This window comes from Mytilus edulis, chromosome 4 (genome assembly GCF_963676685.1).
Source record: "Mytilus edulis chromosome 4, xbMytEdul2.2, whole genome shotgun sequence".
Lineage (NCBI taxonomy): Eukaryota > Metazoa > Mollusca > Bivalvia > Mytilida > Mytilidae > Mytilus > Mytilus edulis.
In genome coordinates, this window is record NC_092347.1 from 11,138,385 (window position 1) to 11,163,792 (window position 25,408).

The following is a 25,408-nucleotide window of genomic DNA, read 5'->3' on the forward strand; positions in this document are numbered from 1 at the left end:
TTACAGAGTTTGCAAGATGTTAGTTTAGACACAAATAATAAAACAAACTATTTTGACGGCAAACAGTACAGACAAATAAAAAGATGTGAGGTATGCATCTTTTTCTCTCTTGTGTTCCTTTTGCACAAGTTTATTGTCGAACAACTCAATTAACCTCAAAAGTTATTAGAAATGCACTGTATAAATGAACATTTATGGTGATGAGACTAACAATGCACAGGGTTTTCTCTATATATTCTTTTGCAAATTGGCAAGACAGTAGTCTATGCTACGTAATGAAATTAGCCCACATGGTTCTATTTTATTGCAAGTAGAAGAATTTATTCTCTCAATGCATCTTGTATTAACTGGTGTCTTGAAAACAATATAAATGATATATGATTGGCCTTAAGCGTCAAATGAAGACGGAATAAAACAATATTATCAATCTGGAATCAAATTTCATACTTTCGTTTCATATCTAATCAAATCTATACAGTTGTTTTTACTTTTTCCTTCGTGAATGACAATCATTCAAGTCCCTATTGATGCTTATATTTCAGGAGAAAACTATTTGTGTTTAATGGAAATCTTCAGGGATTAACATATGATACTGTATAATTCTGCTTCACTCCTCTACAATTGCATAAATTATTGTGAAACATTCATCTTGTACGTTGAAGAAGGTTAACCAGATGCACACGAATTAACATCATAGAAAAATAGCTAAATTCTATTTAAACAGAATATGAAAATGGACGCCTACGCATCAGCTAATGTAATCTTTTTACTCTTTAGGTTTTGAGTCTTCAAATACATGCTACAAATCCTTTTTTACGAACGAATTGTTTTGTTGGTTCGTAAGGGTTAGCTTCAGTGTTAACACAAAATAGTGTAGCTTTTTCCCCCCTATAATAAAATCGTTTTTATTGTGACAATTTAGTGTTTTGTATTCTTGTCTTTCATTTTTGCTAATATGCTTTGTCTTTATGCCTTTCTATGTTTTTTTGAGACATTCGTGAGCTATTTGTTTTCGCGATTTTCTGCGAGAAGAAAAAATAACACGAATATAGATAGTTGCGAAAATTATAACTTGATATCATTCCTTATTAAACTATATTAATGATTCTGCTTGTTTCTCAATATGGTATATACAGGATCAATAATTATATACGGATCTAGAGCAAGCAAATCTCGAACCCCATGTTGAATTTACTTACTGGGTTAGGGTTAGAGTTAGGGTGGGGTTAGTGGGGTTAGGGTGGGGTTAGTGGGTTAAGGTAAGAGTTAGGATGGGGTTAGTGGGGTTAGGGTTAGAGTTAGGGTGGGGTTAGTGGGGTTAGGGTTAGAGTTAGGTTGGGGTTATTGGAGTTAGTGTTAGAGTTAGGGTGGGGTTAGTGGGGTTAGGGTTAGAGTTAGGTTGGGGTTAGTGGGGTTAGGGTTAGAGTTAGGGTGGGGTTAGTGGGGTTGGGGTTAGAGTTAGGGAGGGGTTAGTGGGGTTAGGGTTAGAGTTAGGGTGGGGTTAGAGTTAGGGTGGGGTAAGTGGGGTTAGGGTTAGAGTTAGGGTGGGGTTAGTGGGGTTAGGGTTAGAGTTAGGGTTAGGGTTAGAGTTAGGGTAAGGGTTAGAGTTAGGTTTAGGGTTAGTGGGGTTAGGGTTAGAGTTAGGGTTAGGGAGGGGTTAGTGGGGTTAGGGTTAGAGTTAGGGTGGGGTTAGTGGGGTTAGGGTTAGAGTTAGGGTGGGGTTAGGGTTAGATTTAGGGTTAGGGTTAGAATTAGGGGTAGGGTTAGAGTTAGGGTGGGGTTAGAGTTAGGGTGGGGTTAGAGTTAGGGTGGGGTTAGAGTTAGGGTGGGATTAGTGGGGTTTGATATTGATTTATGTCACCTTGTAACAAATTCATTTTACCAATTATCTAATTCTGATAACTTTGGACAATGTGTTGTATTTTGAAAACAAAACAGTGTTAACTACTGCCTACCGCGTATACGTATTAACGATAAACCACTCACACTGACCTTATATAATGCTACTAAAGAGGGGTTTTTTTAACAAATGACATTCATATAATAGAAGAAAAAGTAAAATAACAAATGTTGCATAATTTATGGAAAATTTAATACGGAAAGTCCTTTATTTTAAGTAGCATTGTTCAAAACAAGTACTGTAATATATTTGAAACTAATAATCAATGAAAACATGTCTGATAGCACTCGAAGCGAGGCACGAAAATGTCAATTTTCCACTGCAATGCTTCGCAATGCTACTAATATTCAAGGACAATGAACGATTATTGCTGTTTTATTTCCTGTTACAAAACTTTGATTTTTTCGAAAAACTAAGGATTATCCCAGGAATAGATTACCTTAGCCGTATTTTGCACATTATTTTTGGAATTTTGGGTCCTCAATGCTCTTAAACATTGTACTTGTTTGTTTTTATAACTATTTTGATCTGAACGTCACTGATGAGTCTTATGTAGAAGAAACGCGCGTCTGGTGTATTAAATTATAATCCTGATACATTTGATAACTATTTACATGTATTCATATCAGTCAAATACAAACGTTGAAGGTACATGAATCTCTGCACGCTGGCTGTACATCTATCAAAAATCATATGATTCAAAGATCATATTAATAACTACATGTAAGTGCCACAGTGTGAAAGCTTTGTAATAAACAATATCGCCTGTTACACAATTTTTTTATTCGTTAAACAATTCTTAAATATTGGTTAATGGTTGATGCTTTGTACTGAGAAGACAATTTTTATTTCTTTTTGTAGAAAGACTGAACATTTCGGATGACACAAGTTCCGTCAGATTTCTGTGTATGTATGCGTGGGAATGTATGTACAGTGAAATGCCTAGTAGCGACAAGAGCAGTTAAAATACACTTGTTTATACTGCTCAATTGAAGAACTACTATGGCCACTCACATCAATATATTTAGAATAAAGGCGAAATTAATTTACCGGTGTTCAAGTCTCGTGAACCGATTATGAAGAGACAAATCAAAGTAACAAACAGAAACTGATGAATTTCAATAGTAGCAAAAACAGGTGCAAAAACAGGTGCGTTGGTGGAATCTCTTGTTATGCATCACTCCTATATGTACGAATTCAAGCTCAGTTAACATGTCACAATCGGAATTGGAATCAATTGGTAAATTATAGAAATTATTAAATGTAAGCGCTCATTTAAATCTTGGAAATAGAGTGACAAGTCTAACAGTAGTTGTGCACTATTTGAAAACAACTGCCTGCTAAAATATCAATCCATATAAAAAAGAAGATGTGGTATGATTGCCAATGAGACAACTATCCACAAAAGACCAAAATGACACAGACATTAACAATGTTGATCGATATCTTTCTTCTTCATTGTAGTTGTTGTGGGAATCAGTGCACGTGTTTTTTGTTTTCGAAAAGTAAGATCTTTAATAAACAGTTGAACCTACTTTTTTTGTAGAAAAAGCTCTGTTAATTGGATGATGAAGATAACTTTTGAAATGTTTAAATACGTAGAACAGTTAGGATCTAAATGACATTCTTATTTTGCAATGATGCAATTTGTATAAATTCTGTTCAATATTACAAGAATCTTCAATGAACAGTCTTTACTTTGATGAAGTCAATGAAACTTCCAATGAAACTTCCAGTTCATCTTCATATACACATTAAACTTGACATTTAATATCCTTTCAGTTCTATTGTTTTTTTAATTTCCGATGTTTCTCCATTTTAATCTTTTTACGTATACCTGACCTATGTTATTTTTTATTTTCTCGTCTGTAAAAATGATTATTTGTATTTTAAAGTGTGCACCACATTTTTGATGTTATTTCTAATAGACAGAAAAAAATATTACAGTCATCCATTTTAATTTAATTTAAAATTCCATGTTAAGCATATGTAAATCATGAAAAAATATTGATGACGTCATGGTCACATGACAAAATTATGTCTATAAGCTGCTTGACAAAACACTGACAGCCAATCAGAAGACGCGTTACATTCAAAATTAAATTATTCCTTTATACATAATGCATATCAAAGAACTTCTATAAACAAACCCTTTCATAATGGTGTCCCTCAACACTCTTCAAATTTGAATTCTTTTTATTCAAGCGTCACTTAAAGATTACTTTAGCCGTATTTGGCACAACTTTTTGAAATTTTGGGTCCTCAATGCTCTTCAACTTTGTACTTGTTTAGCTTTATAATTATTTTGATCTGTGCGTAACTGATGAGTCTTATGTAGACGAAACGCGCGTCTGGCGTATCAAATTATAATCCTGGTACCTTTGATAATTATATATGAGCCTTTTGTAGATGAAACGCTCCCAGCCTGTGGTACAAATTGTTAAGACTTCTGTCTTTGATGAGTATTGAATGTGCATCTTCGGAGGCAACTCCTAATGTACGTGATGATTCATTATTATTCGTTTAATACAGATTGTCATGGGTTGCGTTCGTACAGTTGAACCATGAATATGATGCTCAGTAGTTGTCGTTTGTTGATGTCGTTCAAAAGAGTTTCCCGTTTCTAGTTTTTTTTATATAGATTAGACCGTAAATTTTCCAGTTTGAATGTTTTTATACTAGTAATGTTTGGGCCCTTTATATCTTACTGTTCGGTGTGAGGCATAGTTCCGTGATGAAGACAGTACTTTGACATATAATGGTATACTCTTATAAATTGGGACTTGGCTGGAGAGTTGTCTCATTGGCACTCATACCAGATCTTCTTATATCTATTTAAATGTTCAACGAATGACAAATTTTCTATATGCCTTGTATGCAGGGACTGATAAAACCACGAAATATGATAGCCACGAAAATAAAAGTTTTCACGAATCCACGAAAAATGATACCCACGAAAATTAAAGAAACAACAGTATATCTCTTTAATAAATTCAATAAATATCTGTAGCTACAAAACTGTCACCATATTTTGAAATTATAGTTATTTCGTGCAGATATTTATTACATTTTGCAACCAATTATCTTAGATGTAATCAATTCAGACATGAATTCTCCCGTAACATTAGTCCCTTTCTCGATTAACATCTCAGTAACTTCTTCTTGGTGTCATGATTGTCATAGAACTTTTATACATCATTATTTACAAGTTTTAACTAATGGTTTACTTCAGATTGATAAACATGTGTTATTGAGAAAACATGAAAATATCTATTAGATGTATACCAACACTTTAATCGGAGGACATACCATGTAATTGCATGGAAAAATAAAAAAAATAAAAATATTCAACAAACCAGTATAGAGAAAACAAAGACTGAACAAGACAAACATTAAGAAAACATCGGGATTCAACTCATTTAATCCAAAACGTCAGTAATGTCTTTTATTTTATTGGCACATTTTACTCTCATTACATATAGACATTCAATGATCAATGTTTTCTTAATGAAAAGATGTCAACGAGGAAGTATTTCAAAGTTATAACGAAGATAAATGTACTTAACCGTGGTCATGTATGACACATATATTCCGTGAAAGTCACCCAAGTGATTCAGCTGTTCCATAGATTACTATAACCTTTGTCATAACGAACCCTTAGTCGAGCAACTTCCTCGTAAACAGTAACTAATTAGAAACCAATTCTAATCTTTTCGACTTGGAAGTATATAAAACATAGTTAGGTACTTCTGTAAAAGAAAGACGAAGGTAACCAATGTAGTATTCAAACTCACAAGTCGAAAACAAATTGACAAAGTCTCGTTAAAAAAACAAATAAACGCCCAAAAGGTCAAACAACAGTACAAAAAATTCAGCATGTAGTAGTGATACATTAAGAACATATTATATCATATCGCCATGGTGGTCTAATTACTTAAACATTGCTGACTGCTATTATTGTAATAACCATTAAAACTATGAAATTTGGCGTTTACTGACCGCTCTTACAATATAAACCTCGTGGAACTCTGGTCTTTTCAACATCTTGTGGTTAAAAAACATTGTACGAGTTATAATATTCTATATTTTATATTTATTATGACAGATTATAATATTTCAGTCTTCAATACATTTTGATCTCAACTTTAACTGCAAAATATGAACATAAACCGGTAAAATAAAGGCAACAAAAGTATACTGCTGTTCAAAAGTCATAAATCGAATGTGAGAATACATATCCAGGTTACAATCTGAAACCGACAGAAAAAACATCCACTCTAAAACGGAAAACAACAACACAACAAAAACATTGAAGTGCAACACAAAGCAACGCCAACATACATGTATATGTAAGAACTTTTTAATTACAACTACCATATTCCTGACTTGATACATGACATTTTAAGAAAACATTTAATGTACGTAACAATATATGAAGGTTGATCACCGATTATACATCGTCACATATACATGAATAGAGCAAGTTTTCGTGATATGAAAGATGATATTTGTGAGTCATGTTTTCTAAAATATGGCTTCCTTCAGGGAATGAAATTGACATAAAATCACAATCCAATAAATGCAATAATAATATACCGCTGTTCGACAACAAACTTAATAGACAACTAAACAGACAACAAAGTTTGATAAATCTAGTCTGATTCAAACTAATTCAGGAAAGACAACGTTACATACCCTCACACGCACGCACACAATAACAAGAAAAATCAGCGTTGACAAAAGATTATAAATTTTATTGAACACGATAAAACTAAAACTAAAACACCAAAACAAAAGGCTTACGCTTAATATGTCAATAAAAGAAACAAAGCTAAACCTTAAAACCAAAACTATAAAATAAGATAAAACCAAACAGCAAAGCAAACTATATCTGCTGCTATAACACAATAACAGTTTATGCCAACTGTCTGGATTCGATCAATAAAAACTCTGTTATTTAAACAATACATCACCATCATTTATTTGGCGTTAAACTGTCATAATTTACGTTTCAATAACAGTTTTTACCATAAGATGAATAATAATTTGCATTTGTTGTCTAAATATTATGTAATGCCGATAACTTCTGAAAAGTACTTTTAGTTTTTGTTTCATTATAGTAATTAGAACTACGATGTAGGCGACAGACATTTCGAGATAACTATTATGTTTATTTAAAAGTGCATTATAAACATATTTTTTATACAATGCAGAGAAATCTGATTTGCAATGTTAACAGGAATTGGCCTTTTTTTCTCTTAAATAATTTTGTTTCTATAAACAATTTTGCTTCCATAAACATTTGTATCGGAATTAACAAAAAAAAAAAGAAAACAATTAAGGACAGTGACACTGTATTTAAAATTAGTCTTATTAGTTTTATATGTTTACTTGAAAAAAACAAAATACAAATCGTTACACACATCAAGACCAACAGAAGGAAACAAACGTGTACAAAACGATATACATCAGATTTTGTATTGATAAGACGAATGTTCACGTTGGGATTTTATGCAATTGGCGGATACAAATATTAACGATATAAAATTTAAATAATAATTGAAATCAGGTAACTGGTCCAAATAATAAATTTTGATTTTCTGCACTTGACCATCATATAATATTTGCATGACAAAATCGAATGTATCGATATCGCAGTACTGCTCACCACTGTTGAAAACAGCGACCCCAAAATATAAAAGGAAAAAATGATAATTAACCGAATATATGTATGTTAACAATTACCGGCAAATCAGTTCTAACAATCTAGAGTTATAATATTGCAAAATCGTCCAATGGTGCTGTTGTTTTGGATAGACAATTTTTAAAAGGCAAAAGCTAATTATATTTATATTGAAAGACATTTCAACTTTAGAATCACCTGCGTTTCAAAGATGAAGGCGGACAATGTTAACTTGTTAAATAAGAATTTTCAACTTTCTATTACGTAACTCTCAAAATAACTATTGGAATTAAAAACTAGAAGAAATAATACAATTATTGTTAGCTGTTAACATTTTAAAAGGTGGGCCTTAAGCAATCTATAAATGAATATAATATATTTATATATATTTGCCCCTAAGATGTTGATATCGGCATCTACACAATGTAATGTCTTAGACTGCAGATTTTCCCACATTTCATTTTATTTTCATCTAAAACAATTTTGATTAACAACGGTCCATACTCCTATTATGTGGTCACCTGATGACCTTTGAAAATGCAGCAAAAGTGCATGTCAATAAACGATGTTGTTAAATAGATCTGATCTTTTCGTCGCCTACTTGTTGTAATATAACAAGTATCTAATTGTTTGATTCTGATTAGTTACATCTTTGCGTGAGCAAAGTGTCATGGCTATTGTAAATGGGTTAAGTATGTTGAAGACAAAAAACATATTGCCTGAATATACATTATAGAATTTGATTTTCAAATATGAGAATTTGATTCAACATGTCGAACAGGTATTGTGTTTGCAGCATTTAAAAAAACCTACACGCTACTGGATGAACCCACTTCATACCTTTGTAACAATGGTGAATTTACACGTCATCCGCTGAATTCATTATTCCAATACTTTACACCCCCAATACAAAAACAATATCCATTCAAAGCCACTGTTTTTTCTACACAGAAAGAATGAATGGTGATTTTGTGTATATACTATATATAATTGAATGCCTTGTTTGGCCAGTTTATCTTTTCAACTATCGATAGACCATGTGGCTGAAAATACTTTCGTACCCTATGTGAACACAGTGTTGATTTTTTGTAATCTATTCATGCTATTGATGCGCGATACACATGTATACAATTGAAAATGGAAATGAGGAAGATGTAAAAAGAATAACAGAGAGTCAATATTGAGATTAACTATTAGTTACGACATGTCCATTGTTGATTTGAAAGCAAAACATAGCCAATGAATAAAACAGTTTTGCTATCGGTTTGCCAATGGTGTGGTTAAGAATATAAGGATAACACACATTTTTTTTTCTAGTAGGTTTTGATGTCTTAGCTTGGTCGTTTACTCAAAGCCTTTGAAAAAAGAATATTCAAACTAAAAAGAAACAAACTTAACAGTCAAAATATAAAAATATGGAGATATGGTTTGATTGCCAGATGTATTTAACTCATACCAAATAGTCAAAAGGTAAAAAGTAAAATAACAAACATACAAAACTAAGAGGAAAATTCAATACGGAAAGTATAAACTTTAACGCAACAACCGAATTGACAACAACTGTCATATTCCTGTCTTGGTAATGCATTTTTTTGCTGAAGAAAATGGTGGATTAACCCTGTTTTTTAGCTCGCTAAACCTATAACTTGCATGACAGTCGCATAAAATTCCATTATATGAACAACAAAAGGTGAACAACAGTTACTCCTGGTTTCAACACTTCCTCAACAATAAGGAAACCCATATAGAAAACCATAAATAGTCTCCAGATAACAAAATGGGAAACAATTTATAAAGTGACATTCGGTGACAACTAACATTCGGATTTAAGTTACTAACATGGTACGTTAAATACCAAAATTTATGACAAACGCGATGATTTTAATTTTCCTATGGTCAACTTTCCATTTCTGTGTAGAAACATCCACGCGGCACCAGCATATAGAGAATATGTGTCTCAATTGATACGTTACTCTAGAGCTAGCTCGAAGAACGTTGATTTTGTTGAACTAGGAATACTGCTTTCTCAAAAGTTGCTAAAACAGGGCTATGTGTCAATCAATTTAAGGTCATCACTCAAGATATTCTACGGTCGCCATCATGAACTAATTGGCCATTATGCAAAAAGTGTGTCAGAAATCATATCTGATATTTTCCTCAGTCATAATAACCTTCCACTTTTACCGAATTGACCAATGAAATAACACGACGGGTGCCGTATACAGTGCAGGAAATGTTTCCCCTTCCGGAGCAAATCTGATTTCACTCCCGGTTTGTAGTGGAGTTCGTGTTGCTTCTCATTTATTATTTGTAACTGTCGATGTAAATGTCTTTTGGTTTTATGAGTCTTTGTTTACTCCTTGGTTTTGATTCTTATTGTCATTTAACCGAAAATGTTGAGGACAGACGGCTACAATATGTAGCTTTACCGTCTCATAACTGTATTGAGGGGCTTTCGAATTTTAGAGTTACCATATTTTTTATGTATAACGTTTGATTTATTTTACCAATGATGATACATTAAAAATATTAAATTGTTTGCGACTCTTATGTAGTAAGTAATTAGATGTTCAGTATTGTTTAAATTTAGTTCATGAAAACACTCGTGATTATTAATAATGGGAACTTCCTGTAGTGTTTTGAATCATCACGTTTCTTTCTCTCAGTGATTAATATTACTAAACAAAATTCGAATGAAATCCGTAGTGAAAACCTACCAGAGGTTATTAAAATATTTATCTGACAGACAATTGGTCATTGACATATACTTTGATAATTGTATATAGCCTTGGTCGTAGTCTCAATGTCAAGTCGATTTGAATTAGCATCTTCTCCGATTTTTCGCCCACTCAATTGGATACTTGAAGTCGGTAAATAAGAAACTGATATTTGAAAAACAACATGAAATTCAAATATTTTTTTAAAACTGAAAGTTATGAGGTTGCTGGTTTTTTTTATAGATTGACCAAGGAAAAACTGACAGAAGTTAAAAACGAAATTAGAAAACATCAAACATAAGAAAAACATACTATTCACTAAATAAAAGCTAAATGAAACATTTAAACAAATATACCAAACTCCCATAAAAATACGGCGAAGATACTAGTTACATTTTGTTAAAGCATCAATTGTCATCTCTGTCCAAGTGACAGATTATTGTGTTTGGGGGTGGGGGGAGGTGGGGGGAGGTCTCCAAAATAAGCAATAATTTCACCGCAAAGATAAAGGCGAGTAAACCGTTTTAGGTTTAGGCGTGTTTGAGTTAACTATTATGTCTTGAAAAAGTATAAAAGAAACATATTTGATACATCATCTTGCTTCGATTTCTATCGTGTTTTTTTTTTTAAATATTTAAGGTTGTAGATTGATACAATACCAATAGAAGTAAAACATGAAATTTTTGGGTCGGGTGAAATACCTTTTCATTAAGTTATAACTCAAAGTAGGTGTGTTCGAAAAATATTTTTTCACTAAAAGTACTTGACGTCAATATTTTCGTTTTTTTTTCTCAATGTACAATTATTAATTTTGTGAAAAATGTGTTCTAACTCCATGACAGTATACCTCAAAACAACGTTATTTTCATTTATTTGTGAACGATATTTTATTTTGCGGCTTTTTCGTCAAGGTAATGGTTGTATTTTTGATATTGCTTAACGAGTAACCCCTTATTCTATTGATTTTGAATTTACATTGTCATAGATCTTTCAGTGTATCTTCACTTGTTTTTGTTAATATGTGTTTTGGTTGGGTTAGGGTGGTATGGGAGTTTAAAATAAAAATGATAGAATTTTGTCATACTTTGCCAAAACGTAACATCTACTGATAAATGTTCAAAAATATAATAAAAATGATAGGTCACCGCGCATTTTCTCAGGCTACAGATTGTGACAAAATGACACATTTTGTATTGATTGTACAGGAAAAAACAACATTTTGTGATTAAAAACTAAACAAAATGATAGAATTGTAAAATAAATTAAAAAAAGATAGTTTTCAAACTATTATTTGAGAATATCGAATGAAATGGCATCGTACGTTTTCTCCGGCTAAAATACAAAATAGGAAAATTCCATGTAGATTCTTTCAAAAAATGCACTTTTTTAGAGTTACCTCTCTTTAGAATGCCAATTTAAAAACATTTAAAAACAACCCAAAATAATTTACACTTGTAAAAATATTAATATGTATAAGTTATATTCTTATAAATAGGTTCTTTTAAAAGAAAATTCTAATTGAATATCTGCAATCCTGCATCAAATTTTGCTAACTTGATAGAAAATCTGGACCTTACGTTTTCTGGTTTTTACAATCCAAGATGACGGAAGTCACCCAATCCACATTAAGCCATTTCAATTGATATTTCATAGTGTGCCTTTCTATGTTGTGATGTTACACTACTGTTTCGTGTTAGGGTGAGGGTTAGTTCCTAATAAAACGTTTAAACCCACTGCATTTCGTTTGCACTTGATGTTCAGTGCACGTATTTGTCGTTTGTTTATGTGTTTAACAAGTGTGGCTTGTTTTTATATAGATAATACTGCTTGTTTTCCTGTTTGAATGGTTTTACACTAGTAATATTTGGTGAATTTATGTCCTGATTGCATTTGTGAGCCTATGCTCCGTGTTGAAGACCGTACTTTTAACCCCTAATTGTTTAATTTCACCTTTTGTAACTTGAATGGAGAGTTGCGTCATTGGCACTCAAACCACATTTCTTATATCTATTGTTGAGAAATAGCAATATTACTTTTGAAATTTCGAAATTTGTCTTGGTTTACCTTTTCAAAAATCGCGTTAACCGAAGTATTTGAATAATAGAGTAGTACAATTATTTCACAACGTAAGGAACTAATAAAGAGAATTGATAAACACTTTTTTTTTATCTTGAAGATTTATTGAGGTCTTTGACAGTTGTGTATCTTTTTTTAATTTTAGTTTAGTTATATGTTTTGGAGTTTAGTATGACGTCCATTTTATTGGACTAGTACACGTTTTGATTTAGGGGCAAGGTGAGTCCCAACTCCTTGTATTGGATTTTCTCGCCACGTTGTAGACCCATTGATGGCCTTCAGCTGTTATCTGCTCTTTGGTCGGCTTGTTGTCTCGTTGACATTATCCCAATTACTATTCTCAATTTTTTCTATTAAATTTTATCAATGTAGTACAATAACTCAAATTTGCAATAATTTTGTAGACTTTTGTAATTTTACACTAAATTTTAAGACACAAAGCACCCCTTACATCTTATATCTATTGTTGAACCTTTTGGATTATAGCTCTTCATCTTTTATATAAGCTTTGAATTTCAAATATTTTGGCCGCGAGCATCACTGAAGAGACATGTATTGTCGAAATGCGCATCTGGTGCAAGAAAATTGGTATAGGTTCAGCACATTGAAGTCTAATTTTATTACAGTTTGATGTAATTATTTCGTTTTCGAGCTTTCAATTATTTATTAATGAGATTTTATAATTCAGATTTGCGGCTCAGTTCGGTGCATTATGTGATCATACTTTTCAGTAGAAATGTAAATTTTGAATGTATATGCTTTTGTAACTTAGGTTGCTGGATTAGAACTGTCTGTTCAACTATCGCTGCTAATGACAAAGACACAAACCCATAAGGTACAAAGTAGTAATAAACATACATTGTAAATTACCTGCTTACCAATCTAAAGCAATCATAGAAATTTTAACAGAATTAAAAACAAAATTACACACTGTTATATTGCTTTTCATAATCAATTCTAAAGACAACAGATCCAAAAATTCCAAAAAGTTGTGACAAAATACGACTAAGGTAATCTATGTCTGGGATAAGAAAATCCTTACTTTTTCGAAAAATTCAAAGTTCAGTAAATAAGAAATTTATAAAAATGAACATATAATTGATATTAATGTCAACACCGAAATGCTGACTACTGGGCTGATGATGCCCTCGGGGACGAAACGTTCTCCAGCAGTGGCATCGACCCAATGGTGTAAATAGTTATCAAAGGTACCAGGACTATAATTGAATACGCGCGTTTCGTCTACATAAGACTCATCAGTCATGCTCAGATCAATATAGTTATAAACCCTAACAAATACAAAGTACAAAAAAATGTGCCAAGTACGGCTCAGTTGTGTATCCAAAGATTTAAGAGAGAATGTCATTGGCATCATGTTTAATTAAATTTTCAACTTTTTATTACAAAAGTCTTCAAAAATCTACTGGAATTTAGACATAATTCAATAACTGTGTGTTGTTAACATTTAAAAAAAAAGGCCTCAAACAATCCATTATGAATAAGTATAACACTATTCGCCCCTTAGATGCTTTATACCACCACGTACACAATGAATTGTCTTGAACAGCAGATTGCCCTACATTTTATCTCAACACATCTAATATTTCTATGATAAACAAAGGTCTATACTTTTATTATGGTGTCATCTAATGACCTTTGAAAATACAGCAAAAGTGCATGTCAATAAAAATGGTGTTCGATAGATCTGATAGTTTCGTCGCCTACTTGTTGTTAAAAAAATAGCAAGTTCAACAAATATATATTTAATTGTTCAATAATTATAGATTACATGTTTGCGTGTTAGGTAATATTGCTAATGTAATTGAACTTTATCTTTTAAAAAGGGTAGACCATTATTATCAGATGATTAGATTCCGCTTGCAGTAACTCAATTACGGTTGTGTTACATTTGTGATATTGCCTTACTTTGACATCGATTAGTTGATAAATATATTCATCATGAATGAAATGTTTTATTTTTACTAATTGATTATTAACTTTTTTTTAAATTTTCAATTGAAAATATTACATGCGCATGAAGGATATGCTAATGCCATCGAAGCATTCTCGACTTTGTAACAGAGCAACTGTTGGTTTGATTTAAACGGTTATAGGGAGTTATGTCACTTGCTGAGACAATATTTAACCCCTCTTCCGATATTTTAAACCCTAGAAATGTCGTAGGTTTGGCACACATGTAGCAATTTTCATATTTCGTTTGTCATTGGAAAATTGTTTGATTTCCCCTATTTTTAAAAGGACGTTACTCCATTATGTTCTAGGATAGTAAGAGTGGGATAAATGATGTTTGGAGGGCTTCTTATTGACTTTGTGGACTAATAATTATGTATTTCAAATGCTTCTGATAGTATGTTACGTTATTGCTTCTTCATTTCGATTTTGATATTTGTTTACATCGTAAATGGACTATACGATTACTTTACCGTAGATATTAAAGCCTTATTATGATTCAGATAAAATGTAAATTCAAACCCGAATCAGACAACAGATTTATGTGAGCAATTTAAAGATAGGAACAAAAAACACAGACAATATTCAATACATAAAGGCAACAGTAGTATACCGCTGTTTGAAATTCATACATCGACTGAGAAAAAAAAAACAAATCCGGGTTACAAACTAAAATTGAGGGAAACGCTTCAAATATAATAGGAGAACTACGACACAACAAAAACACAACATTAACATGTAGCACACATAGAAACGAACTATATTATAACAATGGCCATTTTCCTGACTTGATACAGAACATTTTTAGAAAAAAAGAAAAAAAAGTGGATTCAATTATGTGACATATACATAATCAAGGTAAACAAAAACTGTCAACATGAATCTATATATATATATAAAGAGACGAGAAGGGATACCAAAATGACATTCAAACGCATTAGTCAAAAATAAACCGACAACGCTATGGCTTAAAAGAAAATAGACAAACAAAAGTCATTTGATTTTAGTTCCGTGCAGGCAAATTATTACGACTATCCTTTTTGTCCATATATTTCAATCAGTTTCTCAGTTAATCCGATTGATTTTTAGATTACCAGCTGAGAAAACCAGTTTGACGAATCATCTTTGTACGCATGCACGTTGTTAAAACATAATTATTATTTAATAAACGATTTATATGTTCTCAAACGGTCGGCAAACTTCTAACCTCGATTTAAAATATATAAGTTAGGAAAATATGCTTTAAAAAGTGCGTTATATGAAAATGCCTTTATAACTGTGTTCATACAATGAGATTTTGATAGGTTATTTTAAATTTTTCCTAAAAGTTTTTATTTTGAAATACTTTAAGAAATTTCATTAAATTCATTGTTTTAGATACATTATACATTTTATTGTCCTCCAAAAAACTGGTTACACAGACCTGGAAAAGTTATTTTTGCAACTAGTTTTTGGTTTAAGCTTTTAGTTTGACGTTTTGTTTTTTACCACCAATACAAATAAAACAGACAAACGAAGTCTGGTAAGAGAAAAAAAGTTATTTAAAAGTAATCTTGGAAGAAGTGCTCCAAATAAACGAATCAGACATCAAATTCAATGACGTCAAACGATAATCTTTCTCTTTTACAATGTAAACTTAAAAAACCCTCGTCTGTGAATGTTTACATTATTATCAATGTCACATGATTTGTCTATTTGTTGACGGCGCTAGTAATAATACATATAAAACTCATATACGCTTTGTTTTTGTTTGACGAAAGGAATTGGCGTGTTGTATGAAGAGTATAGTCGGATGAAAAAACAAAAATATGATGTATTGATGCTTGCTCAAAATATAGTTGGAAATAGTATATGCATATTCTGATCGAACGGAAATATATGAATTTTCTTATAAATAGGGACAAGTAATTTTTTTATAAAATTAAACAGGTTATAAGAATGTTTAATGAACAAAATGTGGAATCATTTTTCACGCGTCTTGTTCCCATAACATTTATTAGTGGTTGCTTAATACTTTATTGAAATTTCTTTTTCTTGTTCATGACAGATTTGGGGCATGTATATAGACTTTTAATTATCGAACAGTTCTTGTGCAACAATTCACAAATTTTGTACACACTTGTCATTGAAATACCCTTTTAACTTTATTACAATGTTTTGGTTAGCATAAAAGTGATGCACTAGTTTTACATTAATACATACCAATCTTTACATACCTAACAATATATGTTTGACATTTTTATTTTCCTATATTAAAATTAAATGTAGTTACAATTTGTGCCAAAACCTGCTATCTTATTTTTATATAAAAATCCAAGTTTGTATTCTGTTAAAAGTCCTATAATAAATGTACAAAACATTTATAACAATATAATATACGTTTAAGTATCTTATGAAGCTTTTATCGTATCCCATAACTCTGTTTGTAGCAGCTTTGGAATTCTATAATAAATGCATGTTTTATGCATGTGTACATTTTTGAAAGAAAGATGATACGTTAATTAAATATTGAACAGCTTGTGAGTACTAAGGGCTCAGGGACTCAACCTGTTTATAAAATGCGCAGTATTGTGGGGTTTTCTGTGTGTACGTTATGAAGAATTTCATTGATGTCTTAAGTTACTGTACACAAAGTTGACTATGACGTTTTATGCATGTGTGCATTTTTGAAAGAAAGATGATACGTTAATTAAATATTGAACAGCTTGTGAGCGCTAAGGGCTCAGGGACTCAACCTGTTTATAAAATGCGCAGTATTGTGGGTTTTTCTGTTGGTACGTTATGAAGAATTTCATTGATGTCTTAAGTTACTGTACACAAAGTTGACTATGACGTTTAAAATCATAATGAAACATCAAATTTATAACAAACAAAAAAAAAACAAAAAAAGGAATTTAATATCTTAGATCTACTGGAGTCGCTGAGTTTTACTATATAGCAAGTGTGCGTGAACCTTCTTACAAAGAAAATCAAATCTTTATTACTATACTGCTATCGAATTATTGCCTTCCTGTACACTATAATGCGCCGGTATTAACCCATATGAATTGACTTAAGCTACAAGACCTCACGTTAGAACATTGACTACAGCACGGCGCAAGTGCACACGGAACCCGTAATGAAGGAATGTAAATACATGTGATCTGGAAGTTAAATAGTAATAACCATTTTTAAAGAACAAATTTGATACAATTAAATCATTTTAAAAACTTTTTAAAGTTTAATTAACAAATTGGACGCATCGAAAACATGAAAACAAATATCCTCGAGCTCGGTCCGTCAATTAACTTATTTTATATATGCTCAATATCCTTCGTGCTAATTGTTCATCAATGTCACAACCCAGGCAAACGTCGGACCCAATATTGACAGCTAAGTTTCCAATCATCAATCCCTAAATAAATTTCTACTTGTCGAAAAAGCGTTAAAAATATGAAATGTTTTTAAAAAGACTGTGAATACAGGACTTAGTTTAGTACATATGCATGCATTGGCCCAATTAGGTCCATAACTTTAAAATTACAAGAAACTTGTTTTGTTTGACCTCAAATTTAGTTTATCAAAACATTCGTGATAATTTATGGGTAAAATTACAAAAACAAATCATAGAAAATTCATATTAAAGACGTTCTACGAGTCAATGGTATATTTGCTTAGAAAATAAATCGTCATTGACATACACTTCAAAGATTTAATTCAGCGGGTTTTTTTCAGTCCTAGACTTTAGTTTTTTTTAATTAGCATACGTTTTGACATTTTTGCCAACTCAATAAAATGATGGTTGGTTTACAAGTCAATGATACTTGAAAACAGTGTGAATATGTTTTTAAAAGAAGGTGTAATGGACTTTAATTATTTTTAACTGATGGAAGAAAAATTGACAGAAGTTAAAGCCAATTGCATTGAGTGTGTAGGGAAAGATAGAATTTTTGGTTTGATTGCTTATGAGCTAAACCGTGAAGTCATTATTAGGTAAGGTAAACTAGCCTCCTTTAAGAGTAGATTAGTCAGACATATACCTAATCTATCTGTCTGGAAGACTAGACTACTTCGAAAGGATGGTAGTATACCTTAACTAAGAAGGACTTCACGATAGAGCTCACAAGCAAGCTAACCAAGGATTCTACCTTTCTCTACACACTCAATGCAATCGGCTGTAACACGTTCACAATATAATTGTTTGTACAGCAGATCTTTCCATATTCTTTTTTACCATTACTTAATTTGTAATTTTGATTGACAAGGGTCCATGCTTATATTATTTTGTCACCTGATGACATTTGAAAATGTAGCAAAAGTGCATGTCCTCAAAACATGTTGTTAAGTTGATCTGATATTTTTGTCGCCTACTGTTTGTAATAAAGAAAGTACTTAATTTTCAGTTCATATCAATTACATGTTTGCGTGAGTAAAGTATTAAGACAATTGCAATTGGATTAAATCTGTAAATTTTTTTAGGAAACATGCAATACTATGGCGTAATTTGTGTTTATATCAACAAATTAACCATTATTATCAAATGATTTGATTATGTTTGCAGATCCTTCATGACGGTTGTGTAACATTTTGAAGTCGACTAGCTAGTAAATATGTTTGCGTTTACTGATTGATTACTGATTGTTAAAAGTGTAGTTGAAAATATAACATGCGCATTCAGGACATGCTTATATCAATAAAAATATACTAAGCTTTAAACCAGGGTGAAAAATTAGATTTTAGAACACAACGGTAACAAGAATATATGTGACCTACTGGGATACATTATTCTGATACAATAGCGGGTGTTTGGCACTACGTAGCAATAACCATGTTTTGTTTGTCTTGGAGTTTAGTCTTCTAGTTTCATTGGGACATTGCTTTGCCTTTCCTTGTTGTAAGAGGTGATTGCATCATTTCATTTTCTGGATAGTTAGATTGAGATAGATTTTAGAGTGTGTACGGCTTCTGTTTTGCTTTGCAGGTTAGGATGGGATAGGACTCACACTATGTTCTGGTTTTTATATGACACATCGTTGTCATTATAATGGAATGTAATACGACTGTCATACAAGTGAGAGGTTTAACTAGCTATAAAACCTCATAGGAAAATGTCTGTACCATTTATGGAATATGACAGGTGTTTTCCAGTCGTTTGAATGCTTATGAGCTTTTTTTTTTGCAATTTGATTAGGAATCTTCCCTTTTGATTTTTTCCTAGAAGTTAAGTATTTACATGATTATACTTTTTTCCGTGGATGCGTTGATAGTACAAAATTATCATCATTTTGAGGTTAATATTTGTTTTCAATTTTAGCATTAAAGACTAAGCACCACCATCTTAAATCGTGCATAATGCATAAATAACTTTGTCGTAGACGTTCAGCATGATTAACACAAATCAAATCTTTTTTCTCGAGAACACATGAAAAATAGTAACAAACAAACATGTAATATATAAAAACAATATAATGGATGGAATTATGTGACATACACATGTATATGAAATTGGAAGTAAGAAAATACGATTGACATTAAATATACAAACGATCATTTGATTTTGGTTGCATGCATGCTAATCATTTATTATCCTTTTTGTTAAATTAGTTTCCAAGATAATCCAAAAACGTTATGGATTACAATCTGAGAAAATCAAGTTGATTAATGATATACGTACATGTAAACGTTGTTTCGATGAAGGTCAAACATTATCGATATTTTTCTAAAAAAAACAATTGTATACGCAGAAGCGATAACAAACTTATTATCTAGATTAAAGAAAATACATGGTAGGAAAAACAGGCTGTTAAAATATTTATCATTTTGTGAAACAACCTATAATTTCATATTTTTGTCCAGATAAAGAAACTTTGATAAGTTATTCTTAAATTTATAGCAGCTATAAATTGATTAAAGGTTTAACGACCTTTTACTATGAATACTATAAGAAATGTCCTGAATTTAATATTTTCGGTCCCCTAAGAACACTGTTTTACAGAAATGGAAAGCATTTTTTACAGAAAAGGGAAGCTGGTGTTCATACAACTACGTATTGTTTACACGTTTAACTTTTAATGTCTTTTCTATGAATGTAAAGCTAGCAGACAATGGTGGTCTGCTAAGAGTTTTGTAGAAGAAATATTGTGAGACGTTTTCAAAAAAAACGTTTCAAACATCAACCTCAATGCCGTAGAACGTTAATCTTCCGTTTTTTTACAATGCAAACTTAATACATCTCGTCTGTGACTGTTTGCACTATTCTCATTGTTTTTTGGTTCATCACTGTTGTTTCTTGAAACCAAATTGACGTTTTATGTAAATGAGTTGTTTCGGGGAATTTACCGAAATGACAGGTGTTGCTTTGTCGTTTGAATGTGTATGAGCTTTTAATTTAGTCATTTTGCCTTTTGACTTTTCCTCGGAGTTCAGTTCTTTCGTGATTTTACTTTTTTCCGTGGATGCGTTGATAGTACAAAATTATCATTATTTTGAGGTTGATTTTTGTTTTCAATTTTAGCATTAAAGACTAAGCACTACCATCTCAAATAGTGCATAATGCATAAATAACTTTGCCGTCGAAGTTCAACATAATTAACAAAATTAAAATATTTCTTCTCGAGAACACATGAAAAATAGTAACAAATAAACATGTAATATGTAAAACAACAAGATAGTTGATGGAATTATACAATCACATTGTATATGAAATTGGAAGTAAGAGAATACTGTTGACATTAAATATACAAACGATCATTTGATTTTGGTTGAGTGCATGCTAATCATTTATTATCCTTTTTGTTAAATTAGTTTCCAAGATAATCCAAAAACGTTATGGATTACAAGCTGGGACAATCAAGTTGATTAATGATATAAGGACATGTAAACGATGTTTTGATGAAGTTCAAAAATTATTGATATTTTTCTAAAACAAAATTGTGCACGCAGAAGAGATAACGAACTTATTATGAAGATTAACGCTAGGTTCACACTGCCGATCAGATCAACTCGATAAAGCCCGATCAAGACAAGTTAAGTGATCGGGAGACTGGTCTGACTCAATCGACAAGTATGTTCAGGATAGAGTACCTTGCTCGTCATCGATCTGAATTTCTACCCGAGAACTTTTGACATGTCAAAATTTAAAACATTCGAGTAAGGATTGAGGCGAAAGTCACTCGAGAAGATATCGAGAATTCGTCGAGTAGCGGTCGAATTGATCGGGAAAGGATCGTGTAGAGTTCGAGTTTGGTCGGAATAAAAAAAAAATACCAACTAGCACTCGATCATTTCGACCTTTGTTCAACTAATGTCCGATTTTTTCCAGATTACCTCGACCAATGCCCGATCGCTTCCCGATCACTGCGACTTGTATATTTATATTATCCCAGACCATCTAGAGCAATACCGATAACTTTGCGACCACATTCGACCACTCTTCGACCTCTACTCTGCCATACACGAGAACAAATGACTGCTACACGATTCTCTAAAAGTGTGTGCAGATCTGATTAACTCTCATAACTCTGCTTCCGCAAAAATATATTGACAACATTTTTTTTAACTGTACAAAAATTCCTCTGTGTACAGTACGTGTCTTTACTTTTGCAAGGAGAGGTGACATTTTTAAAGAAAGACAAAAGACACCAAAGGAACAATCAAACTCAAAGGTCAAAAACAAACTGTCACAGCCATAGCGAAAAACGGTAACCGACGAGAAGACAAACAGCATTCCACATAACACAGAAAACTAAAAACTTAGCAACACTTAACCCAACAAAACCTGAGGAGATGATCTCAGATGTTCGGGAAGGAAATCCTGCGATTTTGGCTGGCGGATTTTTCAAATATTAAAGTAATTGTGCAATTATATTCATTGTTAGACTGCTGATGACTAAGTTATCTGTCAAAGTTGGTTTATAAGAACATCAAGATTATATTTTACCTGTTTTATGGGCTATTTTCTGTTTTGTCTGTCAGTATTTTACGTTTGTCCAGAAATGTTTGTAGCATAAAAAAAGAAGATGTGGTACAATTGCCAATTGACAATTGACAATTGACAGCTCTTAACAGAACACAAAATGACATAGAAACTATCAATAACAACTATTTTTTTATTTGGTGCGAAACAGTAACGATACAAACTGTTCAGTGAGCACAAGTTTTAATCATTTGATTCTAACATAGTTTTGCAAGTTTGCATAAACTTTGACAAACTATACACGCGCTGTAAATACGTCTACAGTTTGTCGTTCGTCGTTTGTTAGTTCAAACGAAGCATTTTCTTCTAACTTTAGCATTAAATCAATTATCTAAACCTGTTCTTGCTTGTCATAACTCAAAACATTGTCTAAAATAACTCAAAATTTTAATCTTCTCTAACCAAACGATGCATTTGTTTCTACTTCTGTTATATTACGTTTAACAAACTATAACAAACGGCACACAACGTTTACCAAACTTAGAAAGAAATGTACTCGTGCATGCTCTATTGATAGATATATGTAAAGTTGTACACTGTTTTAGAAAAGGTATCACTCCAGGGGATTACCATATAGATATATGTAAAGTTGTACACTGTTTTAGAAAAGGTATCACTCCAGGGGATTACCATATAGATATATGTAAAGTTGTACACTGTTTTAGAAAAGGTATCACTCCAGGGGATTACCATATAGATATATGTAAAGTTGTACACTGTTTTAGAAAAGGTATCACTCCAGGGGATTACCATATAGATATATGTAAAGTTGTACACTGTTTTAGAAAAGGTATCACTCCAGGGGATTACCATATAGATATATGTAAAGTTGTACACTGTTTTAGTAAAGGTATCACTCCAGGGGATTACCATATAGATATATGTAAAGTTGTACACTGTTTTAGTAAAGGTATCACTCCAGGGGATTACCATATAGATATATGTAAAGTTGTACACTGTTTTAGTAAAGGTATCACTCCAGGGGATTACCATATAGATATATGTAAAGTTGTACACTGTTTTAGTAAAGGTATCACTCCAGGGGATTACCATATAGATATATGTAAAGTTGTACGCTGTTTTAGAAAAGGTATCACTCCAGGGGATTACCATATAGATATATGTAAAGTTGTACGCTGTTTTAGAAAAGGTATCACTCCAGGGGATTACCATATAGATATATGTAAAGTTGTACACTGTTTTAGAAAAGGTATCACTCCAGGGGATTACCATATAGATATATGTAAAGTTGTACACTGTTTTAGAAAAGGTATCACTCCAGGGGATTACCATATAGATATATGTAAAGTTGTACACTGTTTTAGAAAAGGTATCACTCCAGGGGATTACCATATAGATATATGTAAAGTTGTACACTGTTTTAGAAAAGGTATCACTCCAGGGGATTACCATATAGATATATGTAAAGTTGTACACTGTTTTAGAAAAGGTATCACTCCAGGGGATTACCATATAGATATATGTAAAGTTGTACACTGTTTTAGTAAAGGTATCACTCCAGGGGATTACCATATAGATATATGTAAAGTTGTACACTGTTTTAGTAAAGGTATCACTCCAGGGGATTACCATATAGATATATGTAAAGTTGTACACTGTTTTAGTAAAGGTATCACTCCAGGGGATTACCATATAGATATATGTAAAGTTGTACACTGTTTTAGTAAAGGTATCACTCCAGGGGATTACCATATAGATATATGTAAAGTTGTACACTGTTTTAGTAAAGGTATCACTCCAGGGGATTACCATATAGATATATGTAAAGTTGTAAACTGTTTTAGTAAAGGTATCACTCCAGGGGATTACCATATAGATATATGTAAAGTTGTACACTGTTTTAGTAAAGGTATCACTCCAGGGGATTACCATATAGATATATGTAAAGTTGTACACTGTTTTAGTAAAGGTATCACTCCAGGGGATTACCATATAGATATATGTAAAGTTGTACACTGCTTTAGAAAAGGTATCACTCCAGGGGATTACCATATAGATATATGTAAAGTTATACACTGTTTTAGTAAAGGTATCACTCCAGGGGATTACCATATAGATATATGTAAAGTTGTACACTGTTTTAGTAAAGGTATCACTCCAGGGGATTGAAATTCTACTTTGGGTCAAATTTTGGGGAAATATGTGACATCTTTGCCACCTTTATGCTATATTTTTTGGCAAATACATACAGGTTGTTTCAATACAGCAAAAATAAAATAAATATCTTTAACCATTAAACTACTGGAAATCAAATCTATGAAAAATACTAATAACATACGTATGCACATTGTTTGACAAACAGTATGCTTTTATTTGTAGGAAAGCAAGGAAATGGTGATGGTAAAGTTTATGTATATTGCTATCTAAGTACTAATCCAGTGACAAATCCCATTTTGTGGTGTCATTGCCAAAAGAGAGCAATAAAACTACTATTATCTATCAGTGTCCACTATGAGGAAGTTTTTATAACCATTGGGTTCCTCTTTAATGAGTTAGTGCAAGTCTCTCAAACTGCCCACCCAGTAGTCGTCGTCTCAGCCACTGCCTTACCTAGATTTCGCGGCGCCTGTTGATGTCTACACCATCTTCGTCGTCCTCTGTGCACTCTACAAGCTGCGTCACAGCTATAAACCTGTCTCTCTGAGCTCTTACCACCTTGCCAACAAATCCAACTGCTTTATTTCTATATAGATATTTTAAATGTATGATTATACTCGGACCTTCTACTAACCAAATAAACGGAGAATGTGTCCATGGGACACCAATAATGCCCCAGCCAGCATATATTACATTATAAAGGGTCATGTTGGGACGTACGTGCGTAAGGACGGACAAGGGCAACACTTAATGCCCACTCCGAAACAACAGGGAACAAAAAAATTCCCGATTATCCATACGACCCATATATGATCACGTCGAATTGGTCTAGTCGAGATCAGGCTGAGATCGTCAATAGTTGATTTGGTCTAGCTAGTCGAGTAAAGATCGTGTGAAGATCGCCATTTGATCGGAATTATCGAATAGTATTCATTTTGTTGTCGGTTTGGAGTCGTCATTGAGTCGTGAATGGTCGAATTAATGTCGTG

General features: G+C 32.2%; 1 protein-coding gene across 1 annotated transcript in view; it reads left to right on the plus strand.

Annotated features, from left to right (window-relative positions):
- The window catches only part of LOC139518667 (cyclic AMP-inducible protein BP74-like), a 47,064-nt gene extending 22,633 nt beyond the window's left edge, over positions 1 to 24,431 (plus strand). Inside the window, exons 3-4 of the mRNA XM_071310141.1 lie at positions 23,087 to 23,424; positions 23,752 to 24,431. Of these exons, the coding sequence (XP_071166242.1) occupies positions 23,087 to 23,424; positions 23,752 to 24,431 (1,018 nt within the window). The remainder of the gene's footprint in view (positions 1 to 23,086; positions 23,425 to 23,751) is intronic.
- The last annotated feature ends 977 nt before the right edge of the window (positions 24,432 to 25,408 follow it).